This window comes from Triticum aestivum, chromosome 1A, assembly GCF_018294505.1.
Source record: "Triticum aestivum cultivar Chinese Spring chromosome 1A, IWGSC CS RefSeq v2.1, whole genome shotgun sequence".
Lineage (NCBI taxonomy): Eukaryota > Viridiplantae > Streptophyta > Magnoliopsida > Poales > Poaceae > Triticum > Triticum aestivum.
In genome coordinates this window covers 346,700,655-346,720,055 of record NC_057794.1, presented here as the reverse complement: position 1 = coordinate 346,720,055, position 19,401 = coordinate 346,700,655, and the positions used below count along the sequence as shown (strand labels likewise).

General features: G+C 44.7%; 1 protein-coding gene across 1 annotated transcript; it reads left to right on the top strand.

The window, feature by feature from the left end:
• Window positions 1-265: 265 nt before the first annotated feature.
• LOC123049992 (AT-hook motif nuclear-localized protein 10) lies at window positions 266-4,292 on the top strand. Its single transcript, XM_044472843.1, has 6 exons — window positions 266-560; window positions 862-1,638; window positions 1,727-1,779; window positions 2,839-2,970; window positions 3,381-3,542; window positions 3,627-4,292. Exons 2-6 carry the CDS (start codon window positions 948-950, stop codon window positions 3,951-3,953), a joined length of 1,365 nt encoding a protein of 454 aa, XP_044328778.1. The 5' UTR covers window positions 266-560; window positions 862-947; the 3' UTR covers window positions 3,954-4,292.
• Window positions 4,293-19,401: the final 15,109 nt, after the last annotated feature.

Here is a 19,401-nt window from a genome sequence, read left to right as displayed (position 1 = left end):
GGTTCTCGAGTAGAGTGGACCACTCCCGCTTCTCCCCCCTCTCTCTCTTCCCCGCCCGAGTAGAGCACTGTTGCTATTTTTCTCGAACGACAAGGAAAACATACCCCAACCCAAGGTGAGAAAAATAAAGATTTTTTCCGTTTGAAGAGAGAGAGAGAGGGGGAGAGGAGAAAAGCAGAGGTAGCTCCCCAACTACGCCCTGCCGCTGGCCTTTATTACTACCCGAAATGCAGTGCCTGCATGTGAAGCGTGTACCCGTAACAAATCGCCTTTCTTTCTGCCCCCAATTCCTCTCTCTCCCTCCCCCTTCTTTATTGCCTTTACTTTAGTAATTTCCATTCCCCGTAATTTCGCTGCCCTCCTCCCCCTCTTTTCCCTTCGCCACCCCTCCCTCCCTCCCTCTGGATTGGAATAGCTCTGCCTCTACCTAGCCGAGTCCGCATTAGAACTACTGAGCTGAGTGAGGAGTGAGCTGAGGGAGTGGCGTCTGGTGTTCAAGCAAGAGAGGAGGAGGAGCACGGCGTGTCCTCGGCGATCTCATCCATCCGTCCATCCATTAGGTGCGTGCACGCGCGCCGCCCCTCCTAACCCCCACCTAATCTCTCGCTCCCTTTTGTTCCCATCCTCCATGCTTTAGCAAAACTGCTGATAATATTCTGGAGGTTGTTTGCTTGCTCGATCCCTCCCATGTTACTCCTCCTCGGTTGTTATCTCCAGCCTTTTTGTTCGTGAGTTTGTGAGTTTGAGATGCAGCTTCCGAGTGGAGTGGGGGAGAAATAAAGCAGCAGCAGCTTGGTCAAACTCGGACCGGATACTGACGGACTGATTGATTGATTGATTGGTTTTGTTTGTTGGCTTCAGACTCGAGAGCTGAAACTCAAGCTCACGGCCAAGCAGCTGCGGTAACGGCGCCACCCGGAAGACCAGGAGGGCTGGATCTGGGCGGAATGGAGGCCAAGGACGTCGCGCCGCTCGCCGCCGCCACCGCCGCCGCCCCCACCACCGCGCCGGCGCCGGCGCCGGCCCCGGCCGCTGCCCCTGCCCCGGTTTCGCAGGCCAAGCCGCAGCCGCAGCCGCACACGCAGCCACCGCCGATCGCCTCCATGCCGCCGCCGCCGCATCCGTTCGCGCACCATCAGCACCACCACCACCACCAGCATCAGCAGCAGCAGCAGCAGCCGCCGGCTGGGTCGGCGAACCCTGCCGCGCCCATGCCCGGAGGCGGCATGAGGCTCTCGTTCGACCAGATGGTGGGGAAGCCGCCCGGGGAGCACCACCCTCACCAGCACCAGCACCCGCATCAGCATCAGCATCAGCACCCGCACCAGCATCACGCTCCGGGCCCCATGCTCTACGCCGCGCCGCCGCCACACGCGGTGGCGCCACCGCCGGGCAGCAATGCGCTCGGCATGGGCGACCTCATGCGCAAGAAGCGGGGCCGCCCGCGCAAGTACGCGCCCGACGGGAGCATGGCCCTCGCGCTCGCGCCACTCTCCTCCGCCTCCGGCGGCGCCGCGCCGCCCCCGCCTCCAGGCCAGCAGCACGGCTTCTCCATCAGCAGCCCCCCGTCCGATCCCAACGCCAAGCGCCGCGGCCGCCCCCCTGGCTCCGGCAAGAAGAAGCAGTTCGAAGCACTCGGTACGCGCGCACCATTACTACCATAATCACCGCCGCTTCTTCCAGGAGTAAATCTTAACTAACTTGCCATGTCTGCCATTTCCTGCAGGGTCGTGGGGCATCTCCTTCACTCCGCACATCCTCTCCGTCAAGGCCGGCGAGGTAATAAACATCCATGCATGTGGAAGAAACACCACAGATCTCGCATTCTTTTCCTGATCTTACATTGTTTATTCCTTCTCCATCCATTCATCCATCCAGTTCAGTGAGTACTGATGGTGGTGGATCTATGTCTCTCTGCGACTTGCGAGCCTTTGACTCGCTAGCGAGTAGTTGGAGCTCCTCGCCGTATCAAAGGAACATGAGAGGAGGATCTGCCGGTTTGGAGGCCGGCAAGATGTAGTGGTGCTGTGCCCGGCAGATTCCCAGCATGGCTGTTGACCGGCCCCACCGGTCAGCAGCAAGTAGGATCTGAAGAAACCATGGAGATGGGCTCCTGGCCTTTTTGCAACTACACATACCAGCAAGTGGTGGCACCTGTGTCTGTTGCTAGTGTTGAGTCTGGACCATCAAAAGAGGGACTAGTTGAAACGATTGACGGTATTGTTGGATCAAATTCACCGTTTGGTGCATAGAGTTTCTAGTTCATCTAGATCAGGAGCAACCTTGCACGTTGATAAAAAGTTTCTTTATGCAGTAAAAGGGGGTGTAACTTTTCTTGACCGAGTTAATTTCGCCTGAAGATATAATGTCTCAAGTGGTGTAGGTTTCAATGTTGTTGTAACTGGCACAAAGCATGCAGAGATATGTTCTTTATGGTAGTTCACCTAGATTAGGTAGAAGTGGGCACATCAGGCTGTGTTTGAACTTGAAGTGAAGTAATTTTGTTTAGTACGAGATCCTCGTCCTAATTATGGTGTGGTTTACGTGCATAGATCAGATTGCATTTGCATTTGGTAAAGGTATATTGATTATTCATTGTTCGAGTCGTTTGTGATTTTTCTTTGCTAGCAACTCAATGATATAGCGAGCTTTAGATGTTTGTACTTGTTGTTTCTTTTGAGGAGTCACCTGCATACTTGTTTCCTCAATGCCATGCAATTTCCGTCTGCAATCTAATTCTGTCGTCACTTCATGCTTAAATTGCCTGCAGCCCGCTTGATTATGTTTGTAGTGGCTGAAAGCTTGTTTTAATGTAAAAGCCATCTCTTTTCATGACAGGATGTTGCTTCAAAAATAATGTCCTTCTCACAGCAAGGACCTCGCACAGTTTGCATTCTTTCAGCAAATGGTGCAATAAGCAATGTAACACTTCGGCAGCCAGCTACATCTGGTGGACTGGTGACTTATGAGGTACGTAATTATCTTGTGTGGATTAAATAGGATACTGATGCTTGCACATTCCACATGTACGTGACAATTAAATTAGTATTCTGTTCTTTGCTGAATTTATTCTTAACTATCAGAATTATACACATCAAACAGAATTCCATGTGTTTCAATAGGAGTACTATTTCAGTCTGATCCTCAAAGCTTGCGGCTTTCTGCTTATGATTGCACACCTTTACCTTGTACTCCCTCCGTTCCGAATTACTTGTCTTGGATTTGTCTAGATACGGAGGTATCTAGCACTAAAATGAGTCTAGATACATCCGTATCTAGACAAATCCAAGACAAGTAATTCGGAACGGAGGGAGTATTACATTCATAGAGCTTTCTTCCTAATGCCACTTGGCTAACTTTGATATATGATTCTGGTGCAGGGTCGATTTGAGATCATCTCCCTATCTGGTTCATTCCTGCTTGCAGAAGATGGTGACACCCGTAGCAGGACTGGTGGATTGAGCGTTGCACTTGCAGGATCTGATGGCCGGGTTCTTGGTGGATGTGTAGCTGGGCAGCTAACGGCTGCGACACCTGTTCAGGTTCTATTAATTTGGGAATTGTCTCTGCCGTAGCTCCATTTTGTTAAAATATGTCAAATGCTGACTTGGGATCTTTGCCATCAGGTTGTCGTGGCTAGTTTCATAGCCGAAGGTAAAAAATCAAAGCCCGCTGAGCCACGGAAGGTTGAACCGATGTCCGCACCTCCACAGATGGCCACCTATGTGCCAGCTCCAGTGGCCAGCCCTCCCTCAGAGGGCACATCCAGCGCATCATCCGATGACTCCGGCAGCCCCATCAACCACGGCGGGATGCCCTACAACCACTCTGGTGGGCAGCAGCACCAGCAGCAGCACATGCCCCCTGCCTACGCATCCGGCGGCTGGTCGCTCTCGGCGCACCATCAGAACAACAACAGGCATGACGCTGACATGAAGATGATGTCGAACTAACACCGCATGCTCAAGCCTTCGAAGAGAGCCCCATTTGTTGGCTGGGCTGGAGAGGAGCTGGTACTGCTGTAACGTCTGCCGTCGACCAGCAATGGCCGACCTGGTAGCTAGGAGATTTAGGTTCTTGCTCTCTGGCATGCTGTTTTTCCCTAAGTAAGATTAATTTAGCCGCCGTCTGTAATGCTGTAGCTCTCGCTGTCACTAACGTGAGTTTTAATCTTCATGGTCATGTACCTGCTGAGATCTTCACCTTCTAGGCTAGGCGTTTGATCGCTCTCTTCTGTGGATCATGAATTCTAGAATGCTTTCAGTTTCAATTCAAGAACTCTAGCTTGTTTACCTGCTCTTGTGCACTGCTGCTTGAGTGTGTTGCCAGTCTTCTACTGAGATGTCTGATTGTGTTTTCAGACGCGGTATGGGAATGGGATGGATCAGTATTATTGGGTTGAGCTGGGTCTCTGAAAATTATGTGTTATGGTGTATGGTTACTGCAGCAGTTTATTGTTTTGGCAGCATGAACTAGTTGATCATCTTTAAGCAATAAACTGCTGCAGGCTCCGTTAGGAAAGTAACGGGAAATGGGACATCTTGGTAGAGAAGAAAATGTTCCGCAAGGTTCATTCTGAATTTCAAAAACTGTTTCAAATAAATATTAGACCGGATTTGAAATTGTTTAAAACCTCGTGACTTCCAAAAATGCACAAAATTCATGGTCATAGGAAATGCTATAGAACAATAACCTGTACGAAATGTAAAAAAATATATGACTATTTATATTTCGTATGGAAAAGACATGAAGAACCTACTTGTCATTTTTTACAAGACACAAACAATCATTCTTTTTGTGGAATTTTGTTGGTTAGAAACACCAGTCACTCTAACTTCATGTAAATTTCTAACTTTTTTTTGCTTTGAAATGCAAAAATGAGCCTGGCTGCCTGGGTTAAAGTTACATGGTTTGGGAAATTCCAAGTTTAATACTCTTTTCCACATGACCATAAAGGATTGGGCCCTCGTATCATAGCGACAATGAAGAAACAAAGCATCCAGATTATCAGATTCGAAGTAAAGTATGAATGGTTTTATAAATTCAAAGCAGGCATCAATGTTTAATAGAATTGCTAAATTTTAGCCGGGTGAAAGCTTTTGGCTTTCATTCCTTTTTGTTGTCAGATCTCTTTGTTGAGATTCATGCAGTTCTGCTTTTCTTTCAGCTCTCGGGTTGGTTGGTTGTTATCGAACCCGTAAAAATTTCAAGGAGACCCGTTAATTCGCGCGCCCGGTGTCTCTCGGTAGAGTCCCCCTTTATTTGTGTCCAGTGGCAGATGCGTCAAGGGCTTGGCATGGCGATTTTGGTTTGGAGCTCTACCTTGCTGTGCTTGGGGGGTTTGGTGGTCGGCCGTCTGGTGCTCTTCTAGGATTCGTGGTTCATTTCGTCTCTCCCCCCTACTGCTTCTCCCTCAGCGTTGCATCTCTCCCCTTTTTGTTCCTGATTTTAATTCATTGCTGAGATTTGTGGTTTGCTTGTGTTCTCTGATACGTAGGTTTGCTCATGCTCCATTGTATGATGCATGTGTTAGTTTCATCATAGGTTTTGCATGATTTTATTTCTTCTGACGTGGGTATGTTGTTTGCGTGATACATTTTTGTCTTTTTGACAATTTGGATCCGTCATTTAGCTGTTGGTTAGTTCTTTCTGCATCGTATGCATCCCCTAGTTGATTGTGTCAGGGTTAGTAGTGTTTGTTGATTTGGTTGTGTTACATTCGTTGTAATTTGCAGGAGATTTTGTTGCACAAGTGATGTTAGTTGTTGTTAGCTTAGTTGGCTGTATAGATGCCTTTGTTGTGGAACATTGAGTTTAGGTTAGTTGACTACCTAGAGTTGTTGAGTATTTCTCCCTGAGTTGTAGTTCCTGATTTGTTTTTGTAAATGTTGTAAGTTTTAGTTTGCTACCCGGTGATTTAGTAAGTTTCACAACTGATGCTTGACTATTTAGATTTTTATAAGCATGGTAGATAGTGATTTAGTTTAGTTTTCTCTGCTTATTAGTATTTTTTGTTGTCATGCGTATGCTAATATGAGTTCTTGGTATTTGTAGGGGGGGGGGGGGGTGAAATGTGGTCGACCCTTTTTCAATAGTTGTAATTTCTAGTTTAAGTATAATTTCAATTAGTAGTCTCCTTAGGCATTTGGTCACTGTAATTACTTCCATTGTATATATTTTCTTGGCTCAATTGATGTGTTCTGTTGTTATCTTTGTGTATTGAGCCCTTTATATTTTGTAAATTGCACTTTTTTGTTTAGTGTTGTATTTGTATTTTTATATGCCTTCGGTCAGTAGATATTATTATTTTTGTTTGGATCAAATAATTTGCTATTGTTGCTCCATTTTATGCAACCTGGTAATGTTTATGCAATGGACAATTATTGAACGTGTGTAATGTTCGGAGTTTATTTTTGTTAGTTCACCAGCACTGGTCGCGTGGTTATTCATGCTGCAATACTTCTTAGTTTTTTTCATATGTGCGTTTAACTATATTTAGGAAATAGTTTATACTATGGGTAGAGTCCAGAAGAGTTGTTGTAAGGGCATTCCTGCCGGCTGTCCTGAAGAGAGCGATGATTCAGATGTGGAACATTTTGTTCCTGGTGTTTTTGCTGAGGATGATTTTTTCCAATTGTCTCGAGTTCTTAGTTATTTGGTTGCATTTTGTTAGTATGTTTTCATGCTTTTGTGTTTGCTTAATATTTTTTCACATATTTGGCAAGATTTTTCAGATCCTGATTTTGACCAAGCTTTGTATGATTTCTACGTTAGTCATGTAAGGAGCGAGATATTGTCATATGTTAGTCTCTGTACAATGTATATGCCATATCCTAGACCAGAGGTCTTCTCATGTACTCTTGATGTGAATAGACTTACTTAAGGTCTATCAAACGCTACTCCGTAACATGGTATTTATAAAGGTAATTTTCTTGTTAGTCATGAAATATGTCGCGAGACATGGTTAACCGAGATGAGACCCCCCCTATTCAGAGAGCTATTCTGTATGCCCTCTTGAATGATTATATTCAAAAAGTATGGCCATGCGACTTGGGTTAAGCGTTAACCTAGCTTGGGAATCACCGTTTCAAAAGGAGAGGTCGAGCTACCAACAAGGGCGACAAGTACTTTCCTTGAGCTATACAACACATATTGTGAGACAAAAGGAATGTTGCATATGCCACATCTTCAAGGTTCGTCAAACGACTTTACACGCACATGAAAGTTGACACATTCTGTTAGGAACCTCTACCATCTATGATCTACTGACTCGGGTTGTGTTCATGTACACGTGAACCTATAGGGTCGCACACTTAAGAGGGTTGAAGTATGGTTCAGATTAGGGTTCAAGTTAGACTGAGATTATAGCTCTAATGGGTCTAAGCCCATTAGGGAGGTGTATATAAAAGAGAGTGGGGCACACGGTTTAGGGTTGATCTTTGTCTCCCATCCAACCATCGACACCACTCCCCCACCCAAGTTGCCCATTAGGATCTAGCAATCCGGCGAGTGACGTTGCTCCGTACGTGTGGATACCTTGGAGATGTTGCACCTGCGGTGATTGTTGGGGAACGTAGTAATTTCAAAAAAATTCCTACGCACACGCAAGATCATGGTGATCCACAGCAACGAGAGGGGAGAGTGTTGTCTACGTACCCTCGTAGACCGGAAGCGGAAGCGTTATAACAACGCGGTTGATGTAGTCGTACGTCTTCACGGCCCGACCGATCAAGCACCGAAACTACGGCACCTCCGAGTTTTTGCACACGTTCAGCTCGATGACGATCCCCGGACTCCGATCCAGCAAAGTGTCGGGGATGAGTTCCGTCAGCACGACGGCGTGGTGACGATCTTGATGTTCTACCATCGCAGGGCTTCGCCTAAGCACCGTTACAATATTATCGAGGATTATGGTGGAGGGGGGCACCGCACACGGCTAAGAGATCAATGATCAATTGTTGTGTCTTTGGGGTGCCCCCTGCCCCCGTATATAAAGGAGTGGAGGAGGGGGCCGGCCAAGGAGGGTGGCGCGCCCAAGGGGGGGAGTCCAGCTCCCACCGGGAGTAGGACTCCCCTTTTTCCTATTAGGAGTAGGAGAGGGAAGGAAGAGGAAGGAGGGAGGAAGGAAAGGGGGGGGGAGGCGGCCCCCCTCCCAATTTGGATTGGGCTTGGGGGGGCGCCCCCTCCCTTGCTCCTTTCCCCTCCTTTCCACTAAGGCCCAATAAGGCCCATATACCTCCCGGGAGGTTCCGATAACTTCCCGGTGATCCGGTATTGTCCCAATCTTACCCGGAACCTTTCCGGTGTCCAAATATAGTCGTCCAATATATCAATCTTTATGTCTCGACCATTTCGAGACTCCTCGTCAAGTCCGTGATCACATCCGGGACTCCGAACAACCTTTGATACATCAAAATATATAGACTCATAATGAAACTGTCATCGTAACGTTAAGCGTGCGGACCCTACGGGTTCGAGAACAATGTAGACATGACCGAGACACGTCTCCGGTCAATAACCAATAGTGGAACCTGGATGCTCATATTGGCTCCTACATATTCTACGAAGATCTTTATCGGTCAGACCGCATAACAACATTCGTTGTTCCCTTTGTCATCGGTATGTTACTTGCCTGAGATTCGATCGTCGGTATCCCAATACCTAGTTCAATCTCGTTACCGGCAAGTCTCTTTACTCATTCCGTAATACATCATCCTGCAACTAACTTATTAGTTGCATTGCTTGCAAGGCTTAAGTGATGTGTATTACCGAGAGGGCCCAGAGATACCTCTCCGACAATCGGAGCGACAAATCCTAATCTCGAAATACGCCAACCCAACATGTACCTTTGGAGACACCTGTAGAGCACCTTTATAATCACCTAGTTACGTTGTGACGTTTGGTAGCACACAAAGTGTTCCTTCGGTAAACGGGAGTTGCATAATCTCAAATCACATCATTCTCCTAATGACGTGATCCCGTTAATCAAATGACAACTCATGTCTATGGTTAGGAAACATAACCATCTTCGATTAATGAGCTAGTCAAGTAGAGGCATACTAGTGACTCTTTGTTTGTCTATGTATTCACACAAGTATTACGTTTCCGGTTAATACAATTCTAGCATGAATAATAAACATTTATCATGATATAAGGAAATAAATAATAACTTTATTATTGCCTCTAGGGCATATTTCCTTCAGTCTCCCACTTGCACTAGAGTCAATAATCTAGATTACACAGTAATGATTCTAACACCCATGGAGCCTTGGTGCTGATCATGTTTTGCTCTTGGAAGAGGCTTAGTCAATGGGTCTGTTACATTCAGATCCGTATGTATCTTGCAAATCTCTATGTCTCCCACCTGGACTAGATCCCGAATGGAATTGAAGCGTCTCTTGATGTGCTTGGTTCTCTTGTGAAATCTGGATTCCTTTGCCAAGGCAATTGCACCAGTATTGTCACAAAAGATTTTCATTGGACCCGATGCACTAGTTATGACACCTAGATCGGATATGAACTCCTTCATCCAGACTCCTTCGTTTGCTGTTTCCGAAGCAGCTATGTACTCCGCTTCACATGTAGATCCCGCCACGACGCTTTGTTTAGAACTGCACCAACTGACAGCTCCACCGTTTAATGTAAATACGTATCCGGTTTGCGATTTAGAATCGTCCGGATCAGTGTCAAAGATTGCATCAACGTAACCATTTACGATGAGCTCTTTGTCACCTCCATATACGAGAAACATATCCTTAGTCCTTTTCAGGTATTTCAGGATGTTCTTGACCGCTGTCCAGTGATCCACTCCTGGATTACTTTGGTACCTCCCTGCTAGACTTATAGCAAGGCACACATCATGTCTGGTACACAGCATTGCATACATGATAGAGCCTATGGCTGAAGCATAGGGAACATCTTTCATTTTCTCCCTATCTTTTGCAGTTGTCGGGCATTGAGTCTTACTCAACTTCACACCTTGTAACACACGCAAGAATCCTTTCTTTGCTTGATCCATTTTGAACTTCTTCAAAACTTTGTCAAGGTATGTGCTTTGTGAAAGTCCAATTAAGCGTCTTGATCTATCTCTATAGATCTTAATGCCCAATATGTAAGCAGCTTCACCGAGGTCTTTCATTGAAAAACTCTTATTAAAGTATCCCTTTATGCTATCCAGAAATTCTATATCATTTCCGATTAGCAATATGTCATCCACATATAATATCAGAAATGCTACAGAGCTCCCACTCACTTTCTTGTAAATACAGGCTTCTCCAAAAGTCTGTACAAAACCAAATGCTTTGATCACACTATCAAAGGGTTTATTCCAACTCCGAGATGCTTGCACCAGTCCATAAATGGATCGCTGGAGCTCCTTTTGGATCGACAAAACCTTTCGGGTTGCATCATATACAACACTTCTTCCAGAAATCCACTCAGGAATGCAGTTTTGACATCCATCTGCCAAATTTCATAATCATAAAATGCGGCAATTGCTAACATGATTCGGACAGACTTAAGCATCGCTACGGGTGAGAAGGTCTCATCGTAGTCAATTCCTTGAAGTTATCGAAAACCTTTTGCGACAAGTCAAGCTTTGTAGACAGTAACATTACCGTCAGCGTCAGTCTTCTTCTTGAAGATCCATTTATTTTCAATTGCTTGTCGATCATTGGGCAAGTTAACCAAAGTCCACACTTTGTTCTCATACATGGATCCCATCTCAGATTTCATGGCTTCAAGCCATTTTGCGGAATCTGGGCTCACCATTGCTTCTTCATAGTTCGTAGGTTCATCATGATCTAGTAGCATGACTTCCAGAATAGGATTACCGTACCACTCTGGTGTGGATCTTACTCTGGTTGATCTACGAGGTTCAGTAGTAACTTGTTCTGAAGTTTCATGATCATCATCATTAGCTTCCTCACTAATTGGTGTAGGTGTCACAGATCCAGTTTCTGTGATGTACTACTTTCCAATAAGGGAGCAGGTACAGTTACCTCATCAAGTTCTAATTTCCTCCCACTCACTTCTTTCGAGAGAAACTCCTTCTCTAGAAAGGATCCATTCTTAGCAACAAATGTCTTGCCTTCGGATCTGTGATAGAAGGTGTACCCAACAGTCTCCTTCGGGTATCCTATGAAGACACATTTCTCCGATTTGGGTTCGAGCTTATCAGGTTGAAGCTTTTTCAAATAAGCATCGCAGTCCCAAACTTTCAGAAACGACAACTTTGGTTTCTTGCCAAACCATAGTTCATAAGGCGTCGTCTCAATGGATTTTGATGGTGCCCTATTTAATGTGAATGCGGCCATCTCTAAAGCATAACCCCAAAACGATAGCGGTAAATCTGTAAGAGACATCATAGATCGCACCATATCAAGTAAAGTACGATTACGACGTTCGGACACACCATTACGCTGTGGTGTTCCGGGTGGCGTGAGTTGCGAAACTATTCCGCATTGTTTCAAATGTAAACCAAACTCGTAACTCAAATATTCTGCTCCACGATCAGATCATAGAAACTTTATTTTCTTGTTACGATGATTTTCAACTTCACTCTGAAATTCTTTGAACTTTTCAAATGTTTCAGACTTATGTTTCATTAAGTAGATATACCCATATCTGCTTAAATCATGTGTGAAGGTGAGAAAATAACGATATCCGCCACGAGCTTCAACATTCATTGGACCACATACATCTGTATGTATGATTTCCAACAAATCCATTGCTCTCTCCATAGTACCGGAGAACGGCGTTTTAGTCATCTTGCCCATGAGGCACGGTTCGCAAGTACCAAGTGATTCATAATCAAGTGGTTCTAAAAGTCCATCAGTATGGAGTTTCTTCATGCGCTTTACACTGATATGACCTAAAGGGCAGTGCCACAAATAAGTTGCACTATCATTATCAACTCTGCATCTTTTGGCTTCAACATTATGAATATGTGTATCACTAATATCGAGATTCATCAAAAATAGACCACTCTTCAAGGGTGCATGACCATAAAAGATATTACTCATATAAATAGAACAACCATTATTCTCTGATTTAAATGAATAACTGTCTCGCATCAAACAAGATCCAGATATAATGTTCATGCTCAACGCTGGCACCAAATAACAATTATTTAGGTCTAATACTAATCCCGATGGTAGATGTAGAGGTAGCGTGCCGACCGCGATCACATCGACTTTGGAACCATTTCCCACGCGCATCGTCACCTCGTCCTTCGCCAGTGTTCGCTTAATCCGTAGTCCCTGTTTCGAGTTGCAAATATTAGCAACAAAACCAGTATCAAATACCCAGGTGCTACTGCGAGCTCTAGTAAGGTACACATCAATAACATGTATATCACATATACCTTTGTTCACCTTGCCATCCTTCTTATCCGCCAAATACTTGGGGCAGTTCCGCTTCCAGTGACCAGTCTGCTTGCAGTAGAAGCACTCAGTTTCAGGCTTAGGTCCATACTTGGGTTTCTTCTCCTGAGCAGCAACTTGCTTGATGTTCTTCTTGAAGTTCCCCTTATTCTTCGCTTTGCCCTTTTTCTTGAAACTAGTGGTCTTGTTGACCATCAACACTTGATGCTCCTTCTTGATTTCTACCTCCGCAACTTTTAGCATTGCAAAGAGCTCGGGAATTGTCTTATCCATCCCTTGCATATTATAGTTCATCACGAAGCTCTTGTAGCTAGGTGGAAGTGATTGGAGAATTCTATCAATGACGCTATCATCTGGAAGATTAACTCCCAGTTGAATCAAGTGATTATTATACCCAAACATTTTGAGTATATGCTCACTGACAGAACTGTTCTCCTCCATCTTGCAGCTATAGAACTTATTGGAGACTTCATATCTCTCAATTCGGGTATTTGCTTGAAATATTAGCTTCAACTCCTGGAACATCTCATATGCTCCATGACGTTCAAAACGTGGTTTGAAGACCCGGTTCTAAGCCGTAAAGCATGGCACATTGAACTATCGAGTAGTCATCATCTTTGCTCTGCCAGACGTTCTTAACGTCGTCAGTTGCATCGGCAGCAGGCCTGGCACCCAGCGGTGCTTCCAGAATGTAATTCTTCCGTGCAGCAATGAGGATAATCCTCAAGTTACGGACCCAGTCCGTATAATTGCTACCATCATCTTTCATCTTTGCTTTCTCAAGGAACGCATTCAAATTCAACGGAACAACAACACGGGCCATCTATCTACAATCAAACATAAACAAGCAAGATACTATCAGGTACTAAGTTCATGATAAATTTAAGTTCAATTAATCAGATTACTTAAGAACTCCCACTTAGAAAGACATCCCTCTAATCTTCTAAGTGATCACGTGATCCAAATCAACTAAACCATAACTGATCATCACGTGAAATGGAGTAGTTTTCAATGGTGAGCATCACTATGTTGATCATATCTACTATATGATTCACGCTCGACCTTCCGGTCTCAGTGTTCCGAGGCCATATCTGCATATGCTAGGCTCGTCAAGTTTAACCTGAGTATTCTGCGTGTGCAAAACTGGCTTGCACCCGTTGTAGATGGATGTAGAGCTTATCACACCCGATCATCACGTGGTGTCTGGGCACGATGAACTTTGGCAACGGTGCATACTCAGGGAGAACACTTTTATCTTGAAATTTAGTGAGAGTCATCTTATAATGCTACTGTCAATCAAAGCAAGATAAGATGCATAAAAGATAAACATCACATGCAATCAATATAAGTGATATGATATGGCCATCATCATCTTGTGCTTGTGATCTCCATCTCCGAAGCATCGTCATGATCACCATCGTCACTGGCGCGACACCTTGATCTCCATCGTAGCATCATTGTCGTCTCGCCAATCTTATGCTTCTACGACTATCGCTACCGCTTAGTGATAAAGTAAAGCATTACAGGGCGATTGCATTGCATACAATAAAGCGACAACCATATGGCTCCTGCCAGTTGCCGATAACTTGGTTACAAAACATGATCATCTCATACAATAAAATTTGGCATCATGCCTTGACCATATCACATCACAACATGCCCTGCAAAAACAAGTTAGACGTCCTCTACTTTGTTTGTTGCAAGTTTTACGTGGCTGCTACAGGCTTAGCAAGAACCAATCTTACCTACACATCAAAAACCACAACGATAGTTTGTCAAGTTGGTGCTGTTTTAACCTTCGCAAGGACCGGGCGTAGCCACACTCGGTTCAACTAAAGTTGGAGAAGCTGACACCCGCCCGCTGAAGGAAATATGCCCTAGATGCAATAATAAAGTTATTAATTATTTCCTTATATCATGATAAATGTTTATTATTCATGCTAGAATTGTATTAACCGGAAACATAATACATGTGTGAATACATAGACAAACAGAGTGTCACTAGTATGCCTCTACTTGACTAGCTCGTTAATCAAAGATGGTTATGTTTCCTAACCATGGACAAAGAGTTGTTATTTGATTAACGGGATCATATCATTAGGTGAATGCTTTGATTCACATGACCCATTCCATTAGCTTAGCACCCGATCGTTTAGTATGTTGCTATTGCTTTCTTCATGACTTATACATGTTCCTATGACTATGAGATTATGCAACTCCCGTTTGCCGGAGGAACACTTTGTGTGCTACCAAACGTCACAACGTAACTGGGTGATTATAAAGGTGCTCTACAGGTGTCTCCAAAGGTACATGTTGGGTTGGCGTATTTCGAGATTAGGATTTGTCACTCCGATTGTCGGAGAGGTATCTCTGGGCCCTCTCGGTAATGCACATCACATAAGCCTGCATTGCAACTAATGAGTTAGTTGTGAGATGATGTATTACGGAACGAGTAAAGAGACTTGCCGGTAACGAGATTGAACTAGGTATTGAGATACCGACGATCGAATCTCGGGCAAGTAACATACCGATGACAAAGGGAACAACGTATGTTGTTATGCGGTCTGACCGATAAAGATCTTTGTAGAATATGTAGGAACCAATATGAGCATCCAGGTTCCGCTATTGGTTATTGACCGGAGACGTGTCTCGGTCATGTCTACATTGTTCTCGAACCGTAGGGTCCGCACGCTTAACGTTACGATGACAGTTTCATTATGAGTTTATGTATTTTGATGTACCGAAGGTTGTTCGGAGTCCCGGATGTGATCATGGACATGACGAGGAGTCTCGAAATGGTCGAGACATAAAGATAGATATATTGGAAGCCTATATTTGGATATCGGAATCGTTCCGGGTGAAATCGGGATTTTATCGGAGTACCAGGGGGTTACCGGAACCCCCCCGGGGGTTATTGGGCCTACATGGGCCCTAAGGGAGAAGAGGAAAGGAGGCAAGAGGTGGCCGCGCCCCCCTCCCCTCCCTAGTCCGAATAGGACAAGGAGAGGGGGGCGGCGCCCCCCTTTCCTTCCCCTCTTCCTCCTCTTTCCCACTTCTCCTTCTCCAACTAGGAAAGAAGGGAGTCCTACTCCCGGTGGGAGTAGGACTCCCCCTTGGTGCGCCCTCCTTGGCCGGCCGCCCCCTCCCCTTGGCTCCTTTATATACGGGGGCAAGGGGGCACCCTAGAACACACAAGTTGATCTTCGTGATCGTTCCTTAGCCGTGTGCGGTGCCCCCCTCCACCATATTCCACCTCGGTCATATTGTAGCGGTGCTTAGGCGAAGCCCTGCGACGGTTAAACATCAAGATCGTCACCACGCCGTCATGCTGACGGAACTCCTCCCCGAAGCTTTGTTGGATCGGAGCCCGGGGAGCGTCGTCGAGCTGAACGTGTGCCAAGAACTCGAAGGTGCCGGAGTAACGGTGCTTGGATCGGTTGGACTGGGAAGACGTACGACTACTTCCTCTACGTTGCGTCAACGCTTCCGCTTCGGTCTACGAGGGTACGTAGACAACACTCTCCCCTCTCGTTGCTATGCATCACCATGATCTTGCGTGTGCATATGAATTTTTTTGAAATTACTACGTTCCCCAACAGTGGCATCAGAGCCTAGGTTTTATGGTTTGATGTTATATGCACGAGTAGAACACAAGTGAGTTGTGGGCGATATAAGTCATACTGCTTACCAGCATGTCATACTTTGGTTCAGCGGTATTGTTGGATGAAGCGGCCTGGACCGACATTACGTGTACGCTTACGCGAGACTGGTTCTACCGCCGTGCTTTGCACACAGGTGGCTGGCGGGTGTCAGTTTCTCCAACTTTAGTTGAACCGAGTGTGGCTACGCCTGGTCCTTGCGAAGGTTAAAACAACACCAACTTGACAAACTATCGTTGTGGTTTTGATGCGTAGGTAAGATTGGTTCTTGTTTAAGCCCGTAGCAGCCACGTAAAACTTGCAACAAACAAAGTAGAGGACGTCTAACTTGTTTTTGCAGGGCATGTTGTAATGTGATATGGTCAAAGCATGATGCTAAATTTTATTGTATGAGATGATCATGTTTTGTAACCAAGTTATCGGCAACTGGCAGGAGCCATATGGTTGTCGCTTTATTGTATGCAATGCAATCGCCCTGTAATGCTTTACTTTATCACTAAGCGGTAGCGATATTCGTAGAAGCATAAGATTGGCGAGACGACAACGATGCTACGATGGAGATCAAGGTGTCGCGCCGGTGACGATGGTGATCATGACGGTGCTTCGGAGATGGAGATCACAAGCACAAGATGATGATGGCCATATCATATCAGTTATATGGATTGCATGTGATGTTTATCTTTTATGCATCTTATCTTGCTTTGATTGACGGTAGCATTATAAGATGATCTCTCACTAAATTTCAAGATAAAAAGTGTTCTCCCTGAGTATGCACTATTGCCAAAGTTCGTCGTGCCCAGACACCACGTGATGATCGGGTGTGATAAGCTCTACATCCATCTACAATGGGTGCAAGCCAGTTTTGCACACACAGAATACTCAGGTTAAACTTAACGAGCCTAGAATATGCAGATACGGCCTCAGAACACTGAGACCGAAAGTTCGAGCGTGAATCATATAGTAGATATGATCAACATAGCGATGTTCACCATTGAAAACTACTCCATTTCACATGATGATCAGTTATGGTTTAGTTTATTTGGATCACGTGATCACTTAGATGATTAGAGGGATGTCTATCTAAGTGGGAGTTCTTAAGTAATATGATTAATTGAACTTAAATTTATCATGAACTTAGTCCCTGATAGTATCTTGCTTGTTTATGTTGATTGTAGATAGATGGCCCGTGCTGTTGTTCCGTTGAATTTTAATGCGTTCCTTGAGAAAGCAAAATTGAAAGATGATGGTAGCAATTACACGGGCTGGGTCCGTAACTTGAGGATTATCCTCATTGCTGCGCAGAAGAGTTACGTCCTGGAAGCACCGCTGGGTGCCAGGCCTGCTGCTGATGCAACTGACGATGTTAAGAACGTCTGGCAGAGCAAAGCTGATGACTACTCGATAGTTCAATGTGCCATGCTTTACGGCTTAGAATCGGGACTTCAACAATGTTTTGAACGTCATGGGGCATATGAGATGTTCCAGGAGTTGAAGTTAATATTCCAGAAGAATGCCCGGATTGAGAGATATGAAGTCTCCAATAAATTCTATAGCTGCAAGATGGAGGAGAATAGTTTTGTCAGTGAGCATATACTCAAGATGTCTGGGTATTGTAATCACTTGATTCAACTGGGAGTTAATCTTCCGGATGATAGCGTCATTGACAGAATTCTCCAATCACTTCCACCAAGCTACAAGAGCTTCGTGATGAACTATAATATGCAAGGGATGGATAAGACAATTCCCGAGCTCTTCGCAATGCTAAAGGCTGCGGAGGTAGAAATCAAGAAGGAGCATCAAGTGTTGATGGTCAACAAGACCACTAGTTTCAAGAAAAAGGGCAAAGGGAAGAAGAAGGGGAACTTCAAGAAGAACAACAAGCAAGTTGCTGCTCAGGAGAAGAAACCCAAGTCTGGACCTAAGCCTGAAACTGAGTGCTTCTACTGCAAGTAGACTGGTCACTGGAAGCGGAACTGCCCCAAGTATTTGGCGGATAAGAAGGATGGCAAGGTGAACAAAGGTATATGTGATATACATGTTATTGATGTGCACCTTACTAGAGCTCGCAGTAGCACCTGGGTATTTGATACTGGTTCTGTTGCTAATATTTACAACTCGAAACATGGACTACGGATTAAGCGAACACTGGCAAAGGACGAGGTGACGATGCGCGTGGGAAATGGTTCCAAAGTCGATGTGATCGCGGTCGGCACGCTACCTCTTGATCTACCTTCGGGATTAGTATTAGACCTAAATAATTGTTATTTGGTGCCAGCGTTGAGCATGAACATTATATCTGGATCTTGTTTGATGCGAGATGGTTATTCATTTAAATCAGAGAATAATGGTTGTTCTATTTATATGAGTAATATCTTTTATGGTCATGCACCCTTGAAGAGTGGTCTATTTTTGATGAATCTCGATAGTAGTGATACACATATTCCTAATGTTGAAGCCAAAAGATGCAAAGTTGATAATGATAGTGCAACTTATTTGTGGCACTGCCGTTTAGGTCATATCGGTGTAAAGCGCATGAAGAAACTCCATACTGATGGACTTTTGGAACCACTTGATTATGAATCACTTGGTACTTGCGAACCGTGCCTCATAGGCAAGATGACTAAAACGCCGTTCTCCGGTACTATGGAGAGAGCAACAGATTTGTTGGAAATCATACATACAGATGTATGTGGTCCGATGAATGTTGAGGCTCGTGACGGATATCGTTATTTTCTCACCTTCACAGATGATTTAAGCAGATATGGGTATATCTACTTAATGAAGCATAAGTCTGAAACATTTGAAAAGTTCAAAGAATTTCAGAGTGAAGTTGAAAATCATCGTAACAAGAAAATAAAGTTTCTACGATCTAATCGTGGAGGAGAATATTTGAGTTACGAGTTTGGTCTACATTTGAAACAATGCGGAATAGTTTCACAGCTCACGCCACCCGGAACACCACAACGTAATGGTGTGTCCGAACGTCGTAATCGTACTTTACTTGATATGGTGCGATCTATGATGTCTCTTACAGATTTACCGCTATCGTTTTGGGGTTATGCTTTAGAGACGGCCGCATTCACGTTAAATAGGGCACCATCAAAATCCGTTGAGACGATGCCTTATGAACTATGGTTTGGCAAGAAACCAACGTTGTCGTTTCTTAAAGTTTGGGGCTGTGATGCTTATGTGAAAAAGCTTCAACCTGATAAGCTCGAACCCAAATCGGAGAAATGTGTCTTCATAGGATACCCAAAGGAGACTGTTGGGTACACCTTCTATCACAGATACGAAGGCAAGACATTCGTTGCTAAAAATGGATCCTTTCTAGAGAAGGAGTTTCTCTCGAAAGAAGTGAG